The following is a 23,765-nucleotide window of genomic DNA, read 5'->3' as shown; positions in this document are numbered from 1 at the left end:
ATATTTGCATCCTGAGCTGAGCGGCACAGGGGGAGGGGAGGTTCATTAGGAAGCGTTCCATTTCCACCAGGAAAGCAAATGGTTTCCAGTTATAACTCAGACTTCGTTAATTTTCTGTCTTCCCAAATTTAAATAAAGATTGAGAGGGAAATGTGAAAATCTCTGTTGGCAAGCAGACAGCCTGTGTGTGTGTGCTGCTGGGTGGGCAGGCTCTGCACAGTAGTGTTCCAGGTGGCTGCAGCCCCTCTGCCAGGCTCCAGCCTCCTTGCACAGACCCTTACAGTGTGGCTGGGATGGAGGTTCTGGCATTACTCATCAGCTCCTCCAAATGGTACATGGGCACTAATGGAGCTGCCTGCTCCTGCACAGTACAGCCTCAGAGCTGGGGAGTATGGAGCTGTGTGCTGCAGGTCTTCCAGCTCGTGGTGGGATGGGAAAGCCATCCATCTCCACATTGCTGCTTGGGGTTTAGCAGGCATCTATGAAACTGGAAGCGCATGTGAGCGTGGGCAGGGCTGCTGAGGTGGGGTGAGCAATGGACAGAGTAAAGCAGCCCAGCATTAATGGGTGCTGAGTGTAACTTGCATCACTGCATCCTTTCTGGCTGCCCTGAATCTCTTGAGCCCTTGGGTGATGTGGTAAAGCTGGCAGGAATCTGCTGGATGTATGCAGCTTTCAGTGGTATCTAAAGGATTTGGGGGCTTAACTTCCATGAAGCTCTTAAGTCTGCTGTGAAACTCCTAGCTCAATCAGAAGCAGAAAGCTCTGATGCAGCACAAAGCGTCCAAGCAGTGCTGGCATTGGTGGAGTCAGTTTTTATGCTGTAAGTGATAATGCACCATCCCATATTTCAGAACAAGTTTTGCAAGAGGATCTGCTACAGCCAAAGAAAGCACCTGCTGCGGGTCCTGCTGCACCCTGATGGGATGGGTTTGGCACTGTCAGCCAACACCAACACATCCATCACCAGCAGTGTTCATGACATCTGTGGCATGTCACTGTTGCAGGAAGAAAAATAAGTTTGGAGCTCTCGGTGGTCCCAGAGTCTGCAGTGCAGTGTTGATTGAAAGTGCTGTGGTACAAGATGGGTCATCACCTGCTGCAGCCCGTTGTGCTCCTGCTGGACTCACATCTCAAGTGGGCACATGGTTTGGAGAACCAAGGGTTGGCAGCTGGCAAGGAACAGCCATTGTAATGATGCTTTTCAACGCTTCCAAAAACTTTGGTGAGGTTTTTCAGCAGTAGCAACCGAGTAGCTGTTGATAATGCAGATGTGGGGTGGGAAGGGGTGATAAAATGATCTCACTGAAAAATGAGGGAGAGAGGTGCTGGCACGTTGCTTACTGTCACACCTCACCATGAGAGATGCTCTGTGTGAGATGCAACCACAGACCTGAACACAGTGCAAAAAATCTGAGAGCAATGGGAGCCAACTTCTGCCTCATTCTGCAGAGCAAAGGCACCGAGTTGCTTGTTTCGTTTCCAGGGCTGGCTCTTGGGTAGGCAGCAGCAGGCAGATGCTTTCACCTACGCTCAAACGCGCCGAGCAGAGAGCAGCACTTCCACATCTCTCCTTGGAGAAGTCAGCACTGTGACATCTCATAGCAGCGCTGGCAGAGGGGCTGTATCTTCTGGGAAGGGCCACATCACCAAGAGTGTGGCAGTGCAACTCCAACCTGTGGGAAAGAGATGGCCATAGTTTGGTGCTTGTTGGGCTGAGTGTGGGCACCTTTCGTGCCCAGAGCCAGGAGCGCTGGCCCCAAATGGGCAAACTGAGCTGAAATTCAATAATTTGGACTTCACCTTGATATTCTTCTGATGTTTTTAGTTCTCCTCACGCAATCGTAATTCCAAATCGCTAAGGAAAAACCGTGCTCACATCTTGCTCTGCAGAGAACTGTTGTCACCCAGCAGGTGTTTCTGTATGCCAGCATGTAACTTCTGTCTGCAAATAAAAGAGAAAGTTGGCATTGCGTTTCATCTATTAAGTCATGTCTATTTGCATATACTTGTTGTAGAGCATGGAAAGGAGGGCAGAACAGTGCTAAGCCCAGTAAAATAATAAAATAAAACAGCATAGAGTGTGAATCGTGGTCTCAGTTACACAAAACACCACTGGGGTGATGGGAGCTCTTGTGAAAAGACAGAGCTTTGTGTCTGAAGACAGAGAGAGGCCCACAGCCCTTCTTGGCAGCAGTGTGGCTCTGTGCTGGGGGCAGCAGCTCTACATAGCCTGGGGTGCAGTGCTGCTGCTGAGAGCTGCTGGCTGGCAGATGTGGGAGGAAATGAGCTGTGCTGCTGCTGCTGTGGTCTCCCAGCAAACAGGCAATGGGGAAGATTTCTTTGGGATAAACGGAAAGCATGAAACTTTTCCCTAATAGGTGTGAGGGGGTTTTCCATAGGTTATCTCTGATATGCAAAAAGTGAAAAAAGATCATATTCAAGGCAAACTGTCTGGAAGTCCACTCCTGTGAGAATGCAAGAGATGTTCAGTGCACATTAACTGTAAATGAGAGCTGAAAGATCTCCTCTGTTCCTGATGGGCTCCGTGCTGGGCAGCTCTCTGAGGTGGGTAGGTCTACCCTGTGCAGCAAGGCACCCCAAAAGCTCCAAGCCAGCCCTGCAACACAGAGGCACTGCTCTGATGTGGAGGCTCTTTCAGCTCAGCACAACTTTAGCCCAGAACCGTGGAGTGTTTCTTTCTTACAGAGCGTGCATTCAGAACAAAGCGATGCTGTGTCGGTGGTGGGGAGGACGGGGCTGCACCTTGCAGCACATCGTTGTGCTACCTGCACCACAGCAATGCAATCAGCCCCCCACCACGGGGAAAGTGTTCCATCTCTTTACTTAGGCTGTGTGTAGTCGCTGTCTGATAATATGACCATTTTGCCATCCCTCTGCAAATAAGGCTGAGGCTGCTGCCTGATTGGTATATCATCTCACTTTCTCTCAGCATTGATTTTCTTGCTCTCCTTATTTGCTTCATAAAAAGAGAGACGAGGAGCTGGTGCTTGTTACCACCCAACCAACCACACACTCAACCACAACACAGCGAGAAGCTTTTGGGAGCCTTTATTTTTAGTATGAGACAAACCTTGCTTTATTTCAGGAGACTCAAGTTGGATTATAAACCCTTTTGTAAATGTGTATGGTGATATTTGCTCCGGTAAGTTCTTCTATGATTATCTATTTATTTGTGTAGCCGTGCTGTTCTGGGGGAGAAGTGAGGTTTTAAAGGAATGGCAAAGCCCACCAAATTGTTTTACAGGTTGGGTTTCTTTGTGCTCCCATGCTGAGCCCAACTGTTCTGTGGTTTTTAGGTACATGGAAAATATTTTTGGTCTGTTTTGCATTGCAGAGGGGGGGTGCCTGCTTTGAAAACTTGTTTTGCGCTTCATTTTACGGCAGAAATGTGGAAAGTGGGGATTAAAGGGAAAAGGGATTCCAATTTGTCGTGTTTCTCCCAGCATTTTTTTTAATCAAAGGCTCCTCAAAAATAACACAGAAACGTTTGCTACACAAAACCAGTGAGAGCTATTTAATATTGATCATCCTGAAGTACGAACATCAGACTATTTCCTTAGGAAGATTAAAGTACGGCAGGTGGGCAGCAACATGCTCCTCATCAAAATGCATTGCTGAAAGAAAGAAAATCTTTAAAGTAATTAAGGACGTGGAGTTCTTTTTGGAGTGTTACACCATTAATACAGGTCAATGTACTGTTGCTCTGACTCTGCTGTGCACGGCTCTGCAGCCTCGTTCCTCCGCGCTCTCAGCTAACTTGGAGACCTCTTTGTTACCTGTAAATAGCAGCAAGGTGCGGTGATTTATCTGCCCCCATCGCAGCTCCTGGTGTGCTTCCCAGGCAGCGCGAGGCAGCGCTTGGAACAATGTGGCTGAGGAAAGCAAAATGTGTATCTGCAGCATGTCCAGGCTGCCTGATAAATATTTGAATTTGATGCATTATATTCATTAATTTATTGGCATTTTGATTCTCTTGTGGTTGAGTCTGATCCATGGGAGTCAATCACGTTGGTGCTTCAGAAGTCTTTCAGAACTCCAGCTGTAGCTGCTTTGAGAACATGAAAATTCACATATCAAACCCAGAATAATCCACCTACTCTCATGATGCCGGGCCATGCTAGTAGATGTATGAGACATGTTCCAGTAGGGCTGCAACTGGCTTTATTAAACCCGTCAGAGAGGGTGAGGATGTTGTGCTGGCAGAGCAGTCTGAACTCATCCAGAGAGAAATTTCAGATTGGCAATAACTGCTTAGTCATTTTAAGCTGCTTTTGGACCAGCTTAATTGTTCCAGTGTTGTTTCAGTGTGGAGGAGCTGAACTTGGCTTCCCAGCTGTGTGCGGAGCAGCTCAGGACCGTACTGGGCTCCTGAGGACTGCATGGTGGTTGGGTGCGGCTGTGCTGAGCGTTGCATGGGAAGCCCACACCTCTGGTTCTGCTGCCTGAAACTGGATTCATACATGCCCAGTTCTGCGGCTTTTCAATTTTCACATCATTGCTATCTCATAAGCACCATGTATATTTATCCCATTTATATGCATTCTTGTGAATGTATGTGCCTAACAGTGATTGCCTTTTCCCAATCATTTGATTTCTCAGGTGTGGAGGGTGTGAGTGTCTGAGCAGCACACCTTCTAAGCATAATCTTGCTTGCCTGAGGATTGCTTTAAACATTTCCAGCTTTGCTTAGCCTTGGTGCACAGCTCACTGTAGTAACCTTCAGGTGAGCAGGGTGATGGGTAAGGAGCACATTTGGTGACCCTGAAGGGGCAGCAGTTGGCTGGAATGAAGTGAGGACGTAGCTTCTGCTTCCAGCCCTGCAAAACAAAGGGGCTGGGGTTTCTGTACCGTGTAACTTCTCATAGCAGGGGTGCCAGACTTCCCTGAAAGCTGGGTGTGCTGTGGTTTATTAAGAAGACAATTCAGCTTGTCTATATAGATTGGAAGCAGGAAAAGTGTCCAAGCTGGTGGGACTCCTGGTGTCATCCTGCTCCTGGAAGGCAGCTCACTGGAAGCCAAGGGAGTGTAAGGCACTGCATGAGCCATGTGGCTGAATCCATCACTGCAAACCTTTCATTGGCAGAGGGGCTTGTGGTGAAGCAGAAATGATCCCTTTGGCTCCAAATGCAGTCCCTACAGTATAAGGCCAAGACAAACTTGGGGGAAGCAGGAAAGCTTGCCTCACTCCCTATGTTGTGCATGCAAAAGTCTTCCATGCTCGTTTTCCATGCTCACCAGTCACCTTCTGCCCATGCCAATGCTGCAATGCTATCTCTTTCTAGCAGGTGCATTAGGATCTGGAAGATGTTGGAAATGTTATTTTAGGGCTGTGTGGATCTTGGGCAGCTGCTTCTCTGCCTCATTGGCTGTGGCATCTAGCAGCTCCAGCAGTTCCTAGAGAAATTCCTCAAGCTCTTAGAAGATTGACTTAAATGCTTCCTTCTGAATGCCAGATACATTTTTTTAGCCAAATCCTTGGAAGACTTAATGAATGCTTTCCTCACCTCTGTTAATCCTGTTCAGACCAATAGGTGCCCCATGGGGAGAAAGGTATTTGTATTGGTATTGGATAGCAGCTGCCTGTCACTGCCGGTGGTGGCAGGTGGTGTTTTATTCTTTGTGTCATTCTTGATTAGGAGTTCCTGTACAACTATATGGCCATTTTTTTTTCAGGGAACGTTTCCCTGCATGGAGGGTGGCAGATGGCAACTTGACCCAGACGTTGGTCTTTCTTGGTTTTGCCGTTGGGCTCCCTATCCTTCAGCAAGCTGAGCACAAATCTTTCCTAACAGCAGTGTGGGCTGTGAGCTCGGAGCCTGCTCCTTGACATGGGCTGTGACAACAAGTGCCACTTGCCTGTCCCCATGTGGGCAACTATGGGCACTGGGCACTGTCCTGGGGCCAGCGCCAGGGAAGTGGAAGGGAGAAGCAGTGCTGGGCTGCACAGTAGGCTGGGCGTTGAAAGCAGAACAGTGCAGCACTTGCTCAGTTGGTGTTCAATTAGGTGTCCAGTACAGGCGGGGGTCTGGCTCTGCTTGTCTGTGGTTTGCAAAGGTAATTATGACCCTGGGCCCAAGGGGATGCTCAGAGTCCTTGAACTTGTGATGAAACTCTTTGTTTTGTATTTGGGGCCAGAATACTGAATACCATCAAAGTCTTCAGCCTTCCTCTCCTGTCGTGTCCAACCTATTATTTTGTAAGGGAAAAAAAAAAAAAAAAGGTAAGGATAGAAAGGAAAACAAGATGTGCTGAGCCCTTCTATGCAGACAAGGGAGGAGACAGGTGGTCAGCATGAGGTGTGGGATCTGCTGTGCTGCTCCTGTCCTTTCCCAGGCACGGTGCTGGAGCTGTCTGTCTGTCTGTGCCACACACAGGCTGTCTGTCTAGGTGGAAGGGGTCCTGCCACCTGGATGGCTGTGCAGCACTCATCTGTCACCAAACTTCCATGGCACCCTGGCAAAGCAAATATGCTGCAGCAGGCTTGAAAGCTGTAAGCATATGGGCACTAACAACAGATTAACTGAGTGATTTAGTCTAAGGGGCTTGGTAGATTACCATAAAATGTATCTTAATTAGAAAAGCAATCAAACTTGCACAGAGTCAATGAGGACAAAACGTCCGTGTTGGCAACAGCACTACATCCTCCAGCCCAAGGGATGGAGGTGTCAATGGATGAGACTCGTGCCCACAGTGGGACGTTTGGGGGTTTTGCTGCTGTTTGCCCACTCTGCCTATGGGTGTAGGATGCCTTCATGCTGAATTATTTGTTCTTGGACCACGGGGTCATCCAGCAAACTGCTCAAAATGAGGCTGATGGTAAACTTGGATGCCTTCAGCAGCATCAACAAACCAGACACTGCTGAAGGTGAAAGAGTAGAGCATTTGCACATTTTCCTTGAAAATGTGTGCAATTACCTAAAGACATATTTGAGTGTTTGCCATGTATAGCACAGCTGGTCCCAGATAAAGGACTGGGGCTTCTAAGTGCTACCATAACACAAATAATTAATAAGTCTATTTCCCTCACTGTGTTCTCTTGTTTTTAGCGAACATGACCATAATTAGCTTTTACCTGATTCTGAATTTATAGCATGTTCTTTTCATTCTGCATGTGTTTTCCTTGCTTCTTTATTTTATTGGCCACAGTTTTACTCCACAGGCCTGAATCTGCAGATGTAAAAACTGGATAATCATCTCCAGCAGTACAGATATAAAGACTGCAAAAGTCTAAAACATATTGATGCGTTATTGGTTTGGAACAAGTTCTCCTGACTCTGGAAGGATGTGAAGTACACTGGGAAGTGGCACCGAAGATGCACAGCGGCTGGCAGTTGAGAGAAAGGAAAGGATGCCTGATTATTTTAGAATTGGCAGTATTTTAAAACATGGGGGAAGTGGGAAACATTCAGGCCAGGGGTTGCCAAGTTTCTTTTGTTACCTCTTTTTGTGCTTAGAAACAGATTTCAGAGAACATCAGTGAAAAGGCATGAGAAGAAAAAGGGAGAAAGTGTGGAGGAACATGGGATGGGGGAGGATGGAGAGGAAACTGGGATAACTTAAACCAAGTAGATGGAGTGTATCAAGAGCCAGTGAGATAAGGAAGCATTGTTGTTGGTTTTTGGCTTTTCAATTTAAGGATACTTTTATTACTGTTTCCTAAAGATGTTCATGTTAAGGTGTTACTCTTTATGATTTAGCCTTAGGAAGGAGAGCAGTGCCACCTGTCAAGACAGAGTAAGAGAAGCAAAGGAAAAGAAGAGGAAAGGGAGGTTTTAATTTTAAAAACGTTTCTTGCTCAAAATGTTCCCCATGAATTCCCAGAGCTCAACAAGGCAAGCATTCATTTGTAGACCCATCGTTTTAATTATTAGAAAAGAAATTATTTTCACCACGTGTGCTGCTAGCTAGCCAGGAGCAAATTCTTCTTTCAGCCCTTTGCACAGAGCTGGGTGCTGAGGTCAGAGCCAGCACCAATGGAATGTTCCATCCAAAACTGCTTTGAGAGAAAAGAATGGGTCCTGTGTGGAATGCTGGGTGCAGCCCAGGCCCTCCTTCATCACAGGAGTGCCATGGGAAAGTGGGGTCTGGAGCAAGAGAGGCACATCTGCCATGGTCAGGACAACCACTATGGGTCTTGGTGGCCAGGACTGGCTGTGCATATGCTTTCTGGAAAAGCAGCCATGCTCTCCAAAAGCAGAGCCTGGGTACCCAGCGTTGCTGCTTGTAAAGATGTTGAGATACTGGAAAATGGGAAAGCACAGCCAGCCATCCTATCAAAGAGCACTGCTGGGGGTGTGGGAAGGAAGCAAGGCCTCATTGCTTAGCAATTTGAAAGCACTCTCAAATCCTCCCGGGACAAAGCTGTTGCACTGGTTTATTCATCCCAAGGGCTCTCTGGATGCCTTCCCAACCTAAATAATTTTCACCCATTTCCTTAATTCAGCTTGAGAAATGAGAACTGAGTGCCAGCATGCTTGCTCGGGGAGCAGATGACACTGGGTAGTGGCACAGCAGCATGGGGCTGAGAGGAAGCTGCTAATGGCCTCTGATGAGCACCAACGTGATAATAATGATGTTGGTGCCCTTTCACTCACCCAGAGAATCTTAGCAAAAGTATAATCCCCGCTAGTCAATGGGCAATCATTAGGTCATAAATAATAGAGTGTGATTGAAGGACTGCACCTTCCTGTAATAAATCATGCAGAGATGCTCCTGGCCTGGGGTGGGGGAGAAGAGGGGGGTCTCACTGCAGCCCCACGCTGAGCTGTGCTGCATCTCCCAGCTGTTAGTGTGGTCTGTGATTTACTGTATTCCCAAATCTCATTGCTGCATTTGGTTGCACTCACAGCAGGAGGATGCTCCACCACCACAGAGGTCTGCCAGCACTGAGGAAGATGAAAGGAATGATGATGCACGTTGGATAACATTTTTGTGGGCATGGTGGGGATGGGTTAACGATTGGACTAGATGATCTTGGTGGTCTCATCCAACCTTAATGATTCCATGATTCTAAGACAGAGGGAGGTGCTGGTCCCAGCACCAGCCTAGTGCAAGGCGGGCAGTGTGTGTACCGTGTACAACATGTTGTAGTTTTTTTTACAAGCTGCATTTGTGTTCTGCTGGCCTCCATTGCTGTCAGACATATGGGACAGTTGTGGTTCTCACTGAGGCCCCAAGGGCTGCAGCAGCCATTGTGGGGTTTAGTGACATTAAGTTCTGGGGCACTTTCCTTTTTCAGAGTGTTTCACATATGGATGCTGCTCAGCCTTAAGGTAAATCCCTGTGTTTATTGGAGGGAGTAAATCCTACTTAGCACTGGTTTGGATCACACTCTGTACACGGTTATGCTACATGGTCGGGCCATTTTTAACCCACCCAGCAGGTAAGGAAACAAGCAACTGCCCAAATGTTTTAATTTTATAATTAAATGTGTGTAAATCAGTAAATCCGATACGATCAGTCTCTCAAGCCTGCACAAAACCTGTGTTTTCATCAGGGAGCAGGAGCAGAACGGGATTTACATGTGAACCTGCTCAGCGCAGGGCTGGGTGAGCATCCCCACCAAGGGCATGGCAGCTGCCTCTGTGTGCCAGCAGGCTGGAAAAGTCTTCAGGCCCAAAAAGGAATTCATCTCTCTGCTGAAGTGGCATGTGTCACAACATGAGTTATTCAGGGATCGTATGCAGAAATGAAACAAATCTGTGTCACTTGCACTCTCATCTCCTTAAAGAAGAGGGTACGAATGTGGAGATACGAAGGCTGCAGGTCCTTGTAAATGTCTTCAATTATCTCAGATCTTTGGCCAGTGGTTGGAGGGGCTGAAGCAGCTTAACATCTCTCCTCACTTGTGTGAGTGGCTTTGTTCACTGACGACTTTTCGTTTCACTGAATCCAAGAGATGTTGACATACATCTTTATTTTCTGCCTGTTAACTCTTCCATGCAAGCTGCCAACCTTAGCATTAGCTTTCAACTTTATGGCTGACCCATTAAACATTGGATGAAACATCTCATCAGCTTGCATTACGTTTTGAACTTAATAAATAGAAAAGGCATTACACAGATTCTGTCTGGCCATCTGGAGGAACAATGTTCCTTAGCTCAACGAATGGCTCTCTAATCCTCTCATACATAGTTTGGTTTTATTCCATTAAAATATAATGAGAAAAGACTACCATACCATTATGCGGTGGGACTAAATGGGATTTTTAGAATAATCAATGAAAATGAGTAAAAAAGATAAAGATTTTCTTCAAAGAAAAATAGCAAAAATTGTCTCCTTGGGATTAAAGTTTTGTAGAACCAAATTATTATAGCACAATCTTTACTCACTAAAAATACCCCAGTTTCATTTCCATAAATCTTTCCATTAAGAATCAAATGAAGTATTTTTTTTGTTTTAAAAATGCAAAGTATTAAATGAAATGCTCTGCTTTAAGCTGAGGATGCCACAGGGCTGCTCCCTGATGGTCTGGAGGATTTTCTCTCCCACCTCCAATAGTGACCCCAGAAACTCTGCTGGAAGACATAGGACAGCCACTTGAATGGCCTCAGGGCTGTCCAGCCTGCCCTTGGATGTCTCCAAGGACAGGGAATCCACCAGTTCTCTGGGCAAGCTGTGCCACTGCTTCACCGCCCTTATTGTAGAAAAGCTTCTTCTTTATATCCAGTCTAAATCTCCCCTCTTAGTCTGGAACCATTTCCACTTGTCCTATCACAGACCCTGCTACAGACTCTGTTCTTTTTCCTACAGTCCCCCTTTAGAAGGTTTGCTTCTTGCAATGCTGATGTTTGTTTCTAAGGAGGCACACTAAATCCTGGCAATTAGTGGACAATTGCTCTAGGCTTTCTTTTTCAGCAGAAGGAGAATATATTTCAGCTTGCTCCCTGGACAGTTGTTGGAGGAAAATGAGTCCTGCTAGTCATCGCCTCCCCCCAGCACTGCTGCCCACCCAATTCATCAACCAGTCAAGCTGATATAATTAGGAATCCCAAAGTCAATAATCTGATAATCTCCAGTGAACAAGGCTTGTATGTAGGAGAAGTGATTCCAGGAAGTCTGCAGCTCAGATCCTCAGAGGACAGATGCCAGATTTTAAAAAGGAAACAGGCAGAAAGCCGGAGGGGAGAGCGCTCCCTACTTTTCACTGGTGACATATTTTGGGCTATTGGCTCTACACTAAATGTTTTCCCGTAGAGTCATTTAGTGCCTTTGAATCTTCTCTTTACAGCCTTAATAATGACGTTTGGCTGCTGGTTGCATTCCATAAATAAATGATTGGAGCACTGCAAGGCTGTGCAGGGGATGATGCTGGCTGCAGGGCAGGGGATGCTTCTCTCGTGCAACCCTGGCTTTAGTGAACAAGGAGGAGGTGTAAAGCCAGGCCGTGTTTGGCACATGCTTTGCAGCCACTTTGTGATGGAGATCCAGAGAAGAAGACTTATATCCAAAAGCCACGCCAGGAAGCTTTGGCTTTGTGAAACACTTTCAATGTGTAAAGTGACTAATGGAAGAGTAGGCGTCTAAGTATTGCAACCTTGCTTTTCCAAGGCATCAGATGTTCCCTTTGGCTTTTCATTGCTAAGGCAGGACTGGGCCTAGGATCTCTCCTTGAAGGTGTCCTGGGAAAAGCAAGTGGCTTATGTAAAAGTTTCATCAATTTTAAGTGACAGTGTTATCTTGCTAACATGATGTTTTAACTGCAGTGCTTCTATGTAAGCCTTTTAGCTCGCCGTGTCAGGAGCCATTCTGCATTCCTCTGGCTCTCATGGCCAACCTGTTGCTCGGCAGGCATTGAGGGGAATGCTCTGAAGGCCAAGCATGGAGAAATGGTAGGAATTTGTCCCATTTGTCACTCCTGTGGCAGGAGGAGTAATATATGGGGCTGCTGCTGCCCGCCTGGGGCACAGGTGGAACGTGGGTTCCTTGGGGACCCTTGTGCCCCTAACCCAGGGTGCAGAAGGGACCAGCACTGGGCTGAAATGATGTTTACTATTGCACGGTGCCATAATAAATATAATTTCTATTGGTTAAGCTAGGTTATAGGACTTACCTGTCTTACTTACAAAAATATACTGGTTTGGTGGTGGTGGTGATAGTTGGACTTTATGATCTCGGAGGTCTTTTCCAACCTTAACGATTCTGTGATTCCATGATACAGTGGCACAGGATAAGGCTGCACAGTCGTAGAGAGAATATCACCATTATAAAGTAGGGGAAGGGGTGTTCATCAGCATACACAAAGGAACCACCATCTTCAGAGACATGCTGCCTTGTTGGAGAAAGTCTTATGGCAGGTGGGGAGCATACATAGGAGCAATGTGATGCCCCAAGGGCACCTGGCTGCTCCTCAGAGAACCGCCTTCATATGTAAGTGTTGACCATATGCTGAGATAGATCTGGTATAAAGGGGAAAAGCCATAGACATGCAGATGGGATGAGCGCTGAGTGTGGATTTATAGGCAAAGAGTAACTAGGAACATAGGGAAATGCTTTCCCTTTCTCCATAAACTTTTCAATTTCAGAGAGACGAGATTCAATAAAATTATCTTGCAGATGGAAGTTTTATTGAATCTGGCCCATAAAGCTCCCATTATGGGGTTTACAACTGCCATTTACACAAATCCTGCTACAATAAAATACAATGGTGTTTACAGCATTCCTGCAACTGCCACAGAATTACAGCACGCACAAAACCCACCCAGTAAATCTTGGCTTAATTCACTGACAACAGAAAGCAGCAAAACTTGGGAGGAAAAAAAAAGAAAAAAGAAAAATGCAGAGCTGGGAAAGAGAAGGTTGTTTGGGTGGGAGGAGTTATGCTGCTTGGCCAAAATTCCCCGGAGAAACGATTCATGGTCCTTGCCCTGCAAGGCACGATGTAAAGGTGCTTCCAAGCAGTGTGGTGCAGTGCCCAGCTGCAGGGACCAGTGATGTGATTGCAGCCAGAGCAGGGAGCCAGGCTGCGGATGGGTTGGCTATAAAAGCCTCCAGCTGGCTCCTTGCTGCTTTCCCACCTGTTGCCTGGGTGCCTGCAGTGTGCTGAGCAAGGATAGAAAGTGGTGGGCAGCGCTGGTGGGATGTGGCTGGAGAGGGAGTAGGCTGAGGTTTGCTGGGTGTGGAAGCATCTGGAAAGCCTCTGGCTGAGAGCTGAGTTTGGGGCTCAAGGTGGATAAAGCTGGATCTGAGGCTGCAGCCTGAGATGCTCTCAGCCTTTCTGACAAGGAGCAGCCTGAGCTGAATTTTTGGGGTTGGCTCCTTGGCCCTTGTGTCACAGGCTTATGTTAATTCCCAACCATTTGTTATTTGCATGAATTGTGAGGCCTTCCCCTAATTGTCCCTGTTGTGAGAGCTGCAGTTGGCAGGTGATGCTCTTCATTTATGGCAGGTTTATCTCACACTGCAGCCCTGCACTCCCCCCTTTATTTTTTGCAAGCCATTAATCTTTGTGGCTCCCAACACATCTGCATTTGCAACTCCATTAATTAGGCCAGAATGCAGGTCAGCCCTAATCTCTCTGGCGCTCCTTAATATATTTTTTTCTGACATTGCTTCACAAATTAAGCTGAGATGATTAATAGTGATTTTCAGTGCTGTTGCACATGTAAAGGCAGAACAACTTCGAGGAAATGTCTCATTTAGGATTAAGGAGTGCTGTTCAAGTTCATTATGAGCATTTATTTCAAATTAACCAACAAGCCAATTCATGGGAAAGTTCAGCTTTCTTTTTTTTTTTGTCAGAGCCCAGTATAAAGAATTGAGTCAGTGACTGTTTCTATCAACTTGCCTCATTGTTAGGCTCCTAAATCCCTTTGCAAATCTGCCCATAAGCGATGTTTGATGGGCAAGAGGTGAGCCCAGGTTAGCAGCACTTTTCAAATGGAGCCTCATGCAGCAGGGATGGATCTACTTACTTTTTTTTTTTTTTTTTTTTGGTATTTCCACGTTGCCTTTAGAGAATCATGCAGTCCCTTATTTTGCCATTACATTTGCTTGCTGTATGATTTTTCCAGTGTCCAAATATAATTTTTTTCTCTTCTAGATGCACGCGGCCTGTTTTCTTTGGATTCTTGGCCTTTAGTTTATTCAGTTGTGATTTGGGTTGTGAGTTTACTTGTCACTTCCCATATCTGCCTCACTTCAGATCTGAGCTGCTGAAGTGAGTGGAGTAACTTTACACCTATTGTGCTGTAATAGGGACAACATCGAGCCTGGTCTTTCATTTAGATTACAACTGCATCAGTAAGGCTCTCCCCACTTTTGCTCCAGTTCTTCCAACGAAGGCAAAGTCAATGAAGTTCCCTGTGTTTGAACACCTGACATAAATACAAATGCTGATGTCTGTGGCTCTCCCCATCCCCCTAACCCACTTCTCCTGGAATATGAAGGTGTGATATGGGTTTGCACCAGAAAGAACCTAACTTTTTCTTCCTATCCAGTTTGCTTAAGCTTATCCTGTATCTTATATATTTTTTTCCTGTTTTACAAAGTGTTGGTTAATTGCCCCACTGTATCCATCTTGGGTTATGGTATAAATTTAGGATAAATAATGAAAAAAAAGATCTTTTTTCTCCCCAGATCTTATATAAAATGGAAAAAATGGTGATGTGATGCTGTGTTTCGTCATGTGATGGGATGATAGCTGCATGGACTACCTTGGTCTACTATTGCTACCTTTATCTGCTCCTTATAAATATTTCTGCCAGTGTTTTATTTGTGCAAAGAGTGGCTCATTACGCTCAGTCAATATTCATCCTTCCCTTCCAACCCGAGCTTGCCCATCAGTTGGGTGATTTAAATAGCTGCCTGCGCTGTGAATCCCAAGTGGGCTTTGAGGCACAGGGGGGAGGGCTGAAATGCTTGACACAGACGAATGGTGATGGTTCTGCCTATGTGAAGCAACACGGCTTCAAATCTTCTGGTTCCCTGTATTGACATTTGGGAAGGGTGCAGGAGTAATGTATGGCGATGCTTTGAGTGCGTGGAGTGATGGATAACCTGACCCGAGGGGACTGGTGCTGCTGTGCTGCTATTGCACAGCTCTGCTGGTGGGGTGGGTGCTGAAACGAAATAAAATTAAAATGTTGTTTGTTTTTGACAGCTTTTTGCAATCTTTGCATTTGCAACATGCGGTGGGTACTCTGGAGGACTGCGCCTCAGTGTGGACTGTGCAAACAAGTCAGAGAGTGACCTCAACATTGACATAGCCTTTGCCTACCCGTTCAGGTAATGCATTTTGGTTCATGGGGATTGGTTTGCAGGGAGGCAGGTGCACGGGGTCTGGCGGGAAACCCCCACTGAAAATGGGTTTCCAATCACCTGGAACAGCTTCTGATGAAGCAGCAGCTCCTGGGGTTCCTGAATTCTGCTCACAACACAGGTTGGACTCTGGAAGGGAAGGAGGAATAGATTTGGCTGGATCTGATGTGGATGGGGCTGTGGGAACCATGGGGAAACTGGAGCTCAGCACAGAGCAGCTGTGGGCATGCAGAGCCCCACAAGGGCCAGGACAGCTCAGGGAGCCACACTGGCCCTAGGAGAAAAGGGGATAAAGGAGCCATTAACTGCGGAGTAGCCATTAATTAAGCTGGAAATAAGGGAGAAGTTAATGGCAGTTCTGAAATTTCTTTGAAAATTGTACTGATTGCCTGCCTGCGTTTCTCAGTGCATGAATTGTTTAAGTGCTGGACCACTGGTGAATTAGGAGAGCCACAGTGAAGTTAAAAATACACATTAAATGCTCCTGCAATGTAAGATCCCGCTTCAGAAGAACACCCACAGTCTTCTGTTTTTAAAGATGCCAGGTCAACTCTAGAAACCTTTCACTTCTGAATAAATGATATCTTTAAGGAATGGAGACGATTAAGGAAAGAATACATAATCCAGTCTCAGGCCCCGTATACTATGACTGAAATTATTTTGCTTCCTTGGGAAATCGTGTGATGTTTTGCTTATGATTGCTATGCACAGACCAGATATAATAGCATCTATTACTTCAACTTGTTCTAAAATGAAGCATTTTCCAAACAGTGGAAACTAAATTTGATTCCTTGAACTATCGTTGTCACTTGACATGCATTTATTACTCCAGAAATCCCATTTCCTGCTATTACAAATGTTTATGTTTTTGTCTTGTCTGTGTTTTCTTTCATTTCTGCTTAGTATGCATGAGATGGATCCTGCAAATTGAGTTACATGAATTTGTAATGCGATTCACTTCCAAATAGGTCATTTCTCCAGCATTCATTATAGAATACACCCTACAGTAAAGTGGTTTTAATTTTCATGATTATTAAGTAGCACTTTATGTGAAAAGTTAATAAAACTGAGAACAATAGTCAGCAAGTATTTCTTAACGTTGTATCAGGCACGTTGACCATTGTTTGTAGAGGGAGGAGACCAGATCTGCAATTTCCTAGTCTTGCTTATTAAAAAACTAGAAGCATTGCTGAGTAATTGCAGCACGTGCTGCAAACCTGGGGGTATTTGCAGAAGGGATCCAGCTGGGATTGCAGCTGTAGGTGGCCCTGGAACTGCTGGTATGGTTCAGCTGTGGCTGGTGTGGTCTGAGCAGGAATGTCAAACATACTCAAGACCACAATGCCTGTGCTACCTAACAAGTATGGAAGCACTCTCCAAATCTCTCCCAGGAGGCAGGAGTCCTATTCATCCTAATGATCAGCAGTTCCTCACTTCCCAGCTGAAACAGATGTTTAATCTTTTAGTGAAAATGCTTTCCATTGAATTCTGAAGCAAGCAGGGATCATAGGCTCATGGAATGGCTTAGCTTGGAGGGGACCCTAAATATCATGTAGTTCTGACCCCCTGCTCTGGGTTGGTTGCCACTCATCTGATCAGGCTGCCCAGAACCCCATTCAACCTGGTCTTGTGCACCCCAAAAGATGGGGCAATGATGGTGGTGTGTGGCATGTACAGTTGGATGGATATACCTGCAATTTGTGAGTGAGAAGGAAGATACTTTCATGATTTCTTCATGAATTTGATCTTTCTACTCTTTTCCAGTGCTCCTTTCACTGATTGAAGAGGGGATGCTCTGAACGCAGAAGTGGCGTTAGGAAAGGCAGTGTCTCTTGTCAGAGTAGTTGATGCCCTTGGCAAAAAGCAGACAGGCTTTAGGCTCAGCCTCCCCCATCAGGACTGTGATCCTGAAGCCTGTCTTCCTGCGTGGACACGCAGGCTTTGTGTGGGTTTGATGAATTTCCCGCAGTTGTCTGAATCAGTCTGTGTTCACGTGGCATTTCCCTTTGCAATGCCTTCAGTTCTCTGGTTACCGGCTGACAACTGGAGCAGGTGTGGGAGGAAGAAGGGATGTGCTGAGCAGCTGGCATGACCATGCTGTCACAGCAGTCTGCAGTGGCACTGAAGCAGCCAAATACCTGAGTGCTGCTTTTAGAGCTGCACCTTCCAGCAGGGCTTGTGATGTAGAGGGGCATCCAGCTGTATGAGCAGCTGCTCTCCTTCAATTGCCTTGAGTGTAAGGATATTGGTTTCCTTCTCCTAGGAGGTGCACAGCCAGACCTTGGCTAGCTGGTAAGTAAGTGCTGGGAGCCTTAAGCAACTAAACATCAATATGTAGGGCTCAACAGGACAGCAAGTTTCCACTAACTGGCATGGATGGATTTGGAGAAATCATTGGTTCCAGCAGACAGGGAGCTTGGAAGGATTCAGAACAGCAATGTGGCAGTGTCTGTACTGAAGATTTTTGCTACATAAAGCTTCATGTCACGTGCTTAACATGGTTAGGGTAAGCATGTGCATACGTGCTGGGAGGGCTGAGCATACAGGCCAATGGGAAGAGTGGTGGTGCTTATAGAAAAGCTTGATGAAGTGAGATGCCTGTACATGCCTTTGCTATGCAGCACATACATTTCCAGCATGCTACTAAAGCTGTGTCTGGAAGTAATCCCTATGTCTGAAGGAAAAGGAAATTGTGTTTTGTGGAAGCTTTTCATTCACTCTCTGAGAATCTCATTTGAATAAAGATATTTCCATTGAGTACCCTTTAAAGTGTACACCTCATCTGCATGCAGTAGGCAGGCTTGTCCTTCTTCTGAAATATGACTACCAGATCCAAATTACCTACTTAGAAGCTACAGATGATTATTAAGGAGAAAGTAGCTAACTCTGTGCTTTGCAGCAATCTTTCTTTGGAAAAAGCCTCTGTTAATATTAGCATACTACTTTGCCAGAACGTACCGGTCTTCAATTTTCTTTACCCATTTGTAGTAAATCTTGCTTCAGAATTCCATGAAAAGCATTTTCACTCGAAGATTAAACATCTGTTTCAGCTGGGAAGTGAGGAGCTGCTGATTACTAGGATGAATAGGACTCCTGCCTTCTGAGAGAGGTTTGGAGAGGACTTCCATACCTGTTAGGTAGCACACGCATCATGGTCTTGAGTATGTTTGACATTTCAGGGACTGCATTACCAGTGTAGGGTGGGAAACAGGAAGAGATAAAGCCATCTCACTTCCTATTTCGTTTTGTGTGTGTTCAATACACAAAAGATGCTCCTGCAAAACCAAGTGAGCTTTCCTAGCGCTTCTGCTAGCTTGCTTTTCTACTATGTAGCCATGGAAGTTGCACCAGCTTTAGGTGAGCTCAGTGCCAAAATGCAGTTGCCCTGGTTTCCGGGTGGGTTTGGTTGAGCTCCCAGGAAACAGAACAGAGTTGGTTCAACTGTGCGTGACCCATTCCAACCTGGAATGGAGCAGTCTCCTTCCTTCAGCTCCTGGTAGCCCTGGAAGGCTGTGTGCCTTTAGCACAAATGAGCTGAGGGGATTATCGAGTGTAGTTCACTGGCTGGGAGGCTGAGCAGCACAACTGCAGTGGTTCCTTCTGACTCTGCAATTGATCCATCCATGAACTGCGTTAACTGAGATGTTTAAGGAATGGCCCTGGCTTGTGGATCCCTAGAGGTTGAGCATGCAAGACCTTGGTCAGGTGTCTGCAGGGAAGCAGGTCCGTAATCAGGCTGAACTCTGAACTCCACCAGGTGAACCTTGGCTTTGTTAGAGCTGCTTTTACATTGTCTGCCAGCCCTGGGAAAAGGTGACCCAGGTGTGTTCAACAAATACATTTCTCTTCAGCTTTCAATGAATTTTTAATAGGGAAAAATTCAGATGGAGAAGGAAAGTGGAAGCAACTTTCTGGAGAAGGTGTCTGCTGCAGAAGAGGGAGAATGGTGCTGCTTAAATCTTCATTAAGTCATAGAAGCTTTTATTTTGGCACACAAAGCAATTGGAGTCTTGATGAATGTGGATGGTATTGATCCAGACTGGCTTATTTGGCTTTATAGATGCTGTATTTTATGCTTAACACTGTTTTGGTGTCAGAAAAATTCTTTAATACTTCGACCATAATTTGATCTTAAAGTGGAAGTCATTCTTTGATTTCTTAATATATGCAGCTTCTTTCCAATTTGAATTTTTAATATATATTCATGAATAGTCTCTACAGCGTTGTATGGTGATGGCATTTTATCTGTGCATGTCACAAAGGCCTCTTCTGTAAGCCAGGCTTTTTACAACTTCCCTTGCAATTTTCTTCTCGCCCGTTTTCACGGTGCCAGTGCAAAAGCAACCAAAGTAGAAACCCTTTGGCTCTCCTTTGTTTGCCATCTGATCCCATGCCCCGCGTGGCAGCCATCAAATGCACATCCTTCCCCTGCTCCCAAGTCTGCATGTTGCTGTGCAGCAGCCCTGAAGGTTTACCTGGGACCGTAGGGTCCCTCAGAAAAGTGCTTGGAATGAAGATGCCTTGGCTGGGAGTTCTGTTGGAGACGTGCTGTAAAACTCTATAGAGGAATGAATTTGATTGCCTCAAGTGCCTTAGGACAACATGCTTGGGAAAATTATTGTTAAAATACAGCGTTGATATGAAAATATAACACAAAGGAATGAATGCTGCTGCTGCTTCTGTAATTGCTCTTGTGTGTGTATTTATCTCAGCTGGCCCTGAAGATGAAACTTCTGCTTTCAGGACTTACGGACATAGATTAAACTGTATGTGAACCTTACTTCTCACAGGGCAAAGGGCAGCAGCAAAGTGTGTTGGTTCCAATGTTGCTCCAAAAGAATACCCACAGGGTTGGTGCACCCCCTGCCCACGAATCATCAGATCTGCAACCCTTCCGGTCTGTGACACAAAGCCCAGTGTGAGGAGATGTTTGGGTTGGCACAGTCTGGTGGAGGATGTCTGAGTGCTGTGCTCTGTTTGCATGGGAAGGAGAAGCATGTGCTTGAGGAGAGCTGTGAAAGTATCTCGGGAAATAAATCTGGGTCTGGATGTAGGCTTGGAATTGGGGCTGGGATCACCCACTCAACGTTGTGAGTACTTGCAGCAGCATGTGTTCTATAACGAGACACTTTATTTCCTTTTTGGTGTTACGATGGAGTAGTAGGGCTTGAATTCCTGTTACGGGTGCAGTCTGGGGAGGTGCACTGCTGTGTCTCCCTGTGGGAGAATGGGACAAAGCTACTGTGTGGGCTGTTTTCCAAGAGATTTCGTAGAATGGTTGGATTGGAAGGGAACTTAAAGCCCACCAGTTTTAACCCCTTCTGGGAACAGGGCTGCCCCCCAACAGCTCAGGCTGCCCAGGACCCCATCCAGCCTGGCCTTGAATGCCTCCAGGGATGGGCACCCACAGCTCCGGGCAGCTGTGCCACTGCCTCACCACTGTCCAAGTAAAGAACTTCTTCCTGACATCTAACCTAAATCTCCACTCTTTTAGCTTAACGCCATCCCCCTTTGCCCTACTACTAGTAGACTGTGTTAAAAGGCACTTCCCTTCCTGTTTGAAAGCTCCCCTCAAGTTCTGGAAGGATGCAATGAAATCTCCCTAGAGCCATCTCTTCTTCAGGCTGAATGAACCCAATTCCCTCAACCTTTCCTCCTAGGAACTGCTCTAACAGCTCCTCATCCCTCCTGTATTGGGAGCCTCATAAGGGCAGTGCAGAAGGGGACAATTCCCATCCCTTCCCTCTCCCTTCTGGCTGCCCCTCTATTGATGCCCAGGATACTGTTGGCCTTCCAGATATGCTACCTGCAGGGGCAGGGCTCTGTTGTACTAGGGTTTTCCCTACACCCAAGCCTTTATACCCCATCCTCCACACAGTTCTGGTCTTTTGCTTTGTGGAGACCTGAATACTTGCCGAATCTCACTGTGCTAATGAAAGAAGAGATAGGAGATGAAGAATGGAGACGGAAGGAGCAGAGGATGTGAATGCCGTGCTGCTCTGGGTAGGCAACAGCATGCTGTGTTGAGACAGCAACTGTGGCTGACAGCTTGTCCTATTAAAAACAGCACTCCAGCAAAACAGCACTGGCCAAATGTTTGCACGACAGCTATGTGTGAGAGAGAGTTGGGAGCCTGACAACTTAGACTGAAAACAGAGGGGGTGAATGTTTTCCAGTATTTTAACTGGACATAAACCAGAAAAGAATGTGGTTCAGTGGAGTTTTACTAGTTGGCTTCCTGGTAGCATCATCTGGGTTTTGAGCAATGCCTGCTCTAGACTTACATCCAGGTGGTGTAAATCACTGAAGAGAGCTGTGACAAATGGGGGATCATTAGAATGTTCAGCTGTCAGGGCAGAAGTTAGGGATAAATGTGTTCAAGAGGTGTGTGAAACCTCCTGGTGATGCCAGGCAGGGCTGGGATGTCTGTTGTGGCAGGTGAGCATTCTGTACCTTGTGTTTTCCCCTGCCCAAGCATAAGCCTTTTCTTCTCAGACAGATTTCTACTGTTGTCTGAATAGTAAACATCACTTTGCATCCCAGAGCAAAACAAAAATCCCCATCGCTTTCATGTCTCACCAGAGCTGCTGGGCCCTGCGCATTTCAGCTTTTCCCTACTGTATTTTGAAACCTCGTTTGTCCCTTGTTTTGGAGATTATCAGCCAAGATAAACATTTCACAACAGATCCCTCCACAGTCACTACTTGCAGTAACTCATTTCCAGTAATGTATTTCTCTGATTGCTTTTCAGACAGTAAATACAATGGACAGTGTGACTCCCAGAAACAAGCGAGGGGGAAATAAAGCCCAATGCACAGAAAATGGATCTTTGCATTTTTGCAAGTGCGTGTGTGGGTGTTGCAGATTTTGTGCAAGTGTGTCATGGACGAGTTGGGGGGTTGATTACAAGATGCTATTTGCAGAAAATAGGACAGTCTGCCAAAACTTGATTTTTTTATTTGTATTTCTTTCACCGCATCCTAGTAAACAAATGTAGAAACAGTAACCCCCATTGAGAATTTTCAGAAGCAGAATTTTATCTGGTCTTTGTTAATCCAGGCACTGATCAAACCTCAGGAGGGGAAATCCTTGCCTGTTCATCAATAATACTTGAGCAAGTACTTACCATTAATTGCATGTTCTGTTGGCTTCAAGGCTAAGCACTGCTAAAAGATTTCTTCAGTCGAGGGAGATTGGAATGCTCAGTGTGTGCTCTCCTGCTTGGGCTCTCATCCTGTGCCTGTTGGTAGAGCTAGATGGCTCTGGAAAAGAGAGGGACCTTAATTAAAAGCAAATTCCCACGAGACTTGCACTGAGGAAGTTCAGGAAGGAAAGACAACCTTGTGCTGGTACAGAGAGAGCACAGCTCATGCTCCCCCACGCACATGTTTCAGCTCTAGTATTGTTCAGTGTGCCTGGCTTCATGCATTGTTTTCAGCTCACAGGTAATTAGTGTCTTAGAGCCAACCCACTCTTTGCTGTAGTGGAACAATGTAAAAATCCTTTTTTTTTCCACAGTAAAATATTCTTACCCTCTGTTGGTCTTGTCAAGCCAGACAATGCAGTCATCTTGTTATATTTCCTACAGCAGCAGAAAGTTTGCCAAGAGGTAGAATAGATCTCATAAGCCCTTAGTTACTATGACTTCATCAGTGCAACTCAACAGCCTTTGGTGGACTTTGCTTCAGATTCATGTGGATCTGGGGGAATTCAGGCCTGGAAAGCCTGGCATTGGTGGCTGTTGTTGACAAACAGACCCAGCAGGTGAAAGGTTGGTGTCAGTTTTGAGCAGTGAGGATGGCTTCAGTTCTGCTCTGCTGTGTGCAGGCAGCAAGGTCACATTCCTGAATTTTCAGCTTCATTTCTGAATTAATAGCAACACAGCACAGGGCAGATAGCACTTTTGGGGGAATTTGCTGGGGCAGAAAGGATTTCATTACTTTTTTTCTTAAATAGGTAAATACATTAGTGCTTTTTATTTGCATAACTTGTCAATCAGTAACAATCACTTCTGCTAACACAGCCCAACAGTATTGCTCAGGTGTTAATGAAGAGCAGAGGGTGTGATTGCAAAGAGTCACTCTCAGGGCTCCCAGTATTGCCCAGGAAATGGGGAAGTGAGAATGAAATACAGGGGTGGTACTGGAGGCAGAAAAGCAACAGAAGGAGGATGCTGACCGAGGATGGCTCTGAGGAGAAGGTGGGTTGTAAAGAATTGGAGATGAGAGAAAATGAATGAAGATTAAGTCAGAGGATATGAGAGGCAGAAGAAGGAGAAAGTGGGAGGCAGAGATGTAGATGCAATTAATTTTTTGTGAGTCACCACCAAATGATCGTGCCCCCATAGAGGTTGACTCAGCAGCTTTGGTGGGAAAATTGGAGCTTCCCCTCTGGGATGCCATTCCAGATCAAAGCAGGCTTGATTACTAAAACTGGAATTTCTATCACTGATCCTCCCCAGTCTGAAAGGAACTTCTCAAATG

At 45.9% G+C, this 23,765-nt stretch overlaps 1 protein-coding gene and 1 long non-coding RNA gene across 5 annotated transcripts in view; one reads left to right on the top strand and one right to left on the bottom strand.

Annotated features, from left to right (window-relative positions):
• The window catches only part of SYNPR (synaptoporin), a 78,475-nt gene that overhangs the window by 44,758 nt on the left and 9,952 nt on the right, over nt 1-23,765 (top strand). Inside the window, exons 1-2 of one of the 2 annotated variants that reach the window (XM_042823732.1) lie at nt 3,077-3,166; nt 15,125-15,249. In XM_042823732.1, the coding sequence (XP_042679666.1) occupies nt 3,143-3,166; nt 15,125-15,249 (149 nt within the window). In that variant the 5' untranslated portion in view covers nt 3,077-3,142. Of the gene's footprint in view, nt 1-3,076; nt 3,167-15,124; nt 15,250-23,765 lie in introns of those variants that run through there. The other variant, XM_042823731.1, reaches the window with a different exon arrangement.
• On the bottom strand, nt 786-22,944 carry LOC122162935. 3 transcript variants are annotated; one of them, XR_006169750.1, is made up of 5 exons: nt 22,815-22,944; nt 22,409-22,544; nt 12,077-12,199; nt 1,804-1,945; nt 786-1,676 (listed from the first exon to the last, which is right to left on the bottom strand). It is a non-coding gene; the product is annotated as an uncharacterized LOC122162935 (long non-coding RNA). The 3 variants fall into 3 exon arrangements; XR_006169751.1 differs by lacking the exons at nt 786-1,676; nt 1,804-1,945 and adding an exon at nt 3,374-6,210; XR_006169752.1 differs by lacking the exons at nt 786-1,676; nt 1,804-1,945 and adding an exon at nt 10,457-11,645.

This window comes from Centrocercus urophasianus, unplaced genomic scaffold (assembly GCF_019232065.1).
Source record: "Centrocercus urophasianus isolate 14NV4802_14NV808 unplaced genomic scaffold, USGS_Curo_1.0 seq_22, whole genome shotgun sequence".
NCBI lineage: Eukaryota > Metazoa > Chordata > Aves > Galliformes > Phasianidae > Centrocercus > Centrocercus urophasianus.
This window is presented reverse-complemented; position numbering and strand designations above follow the sequence as displayed.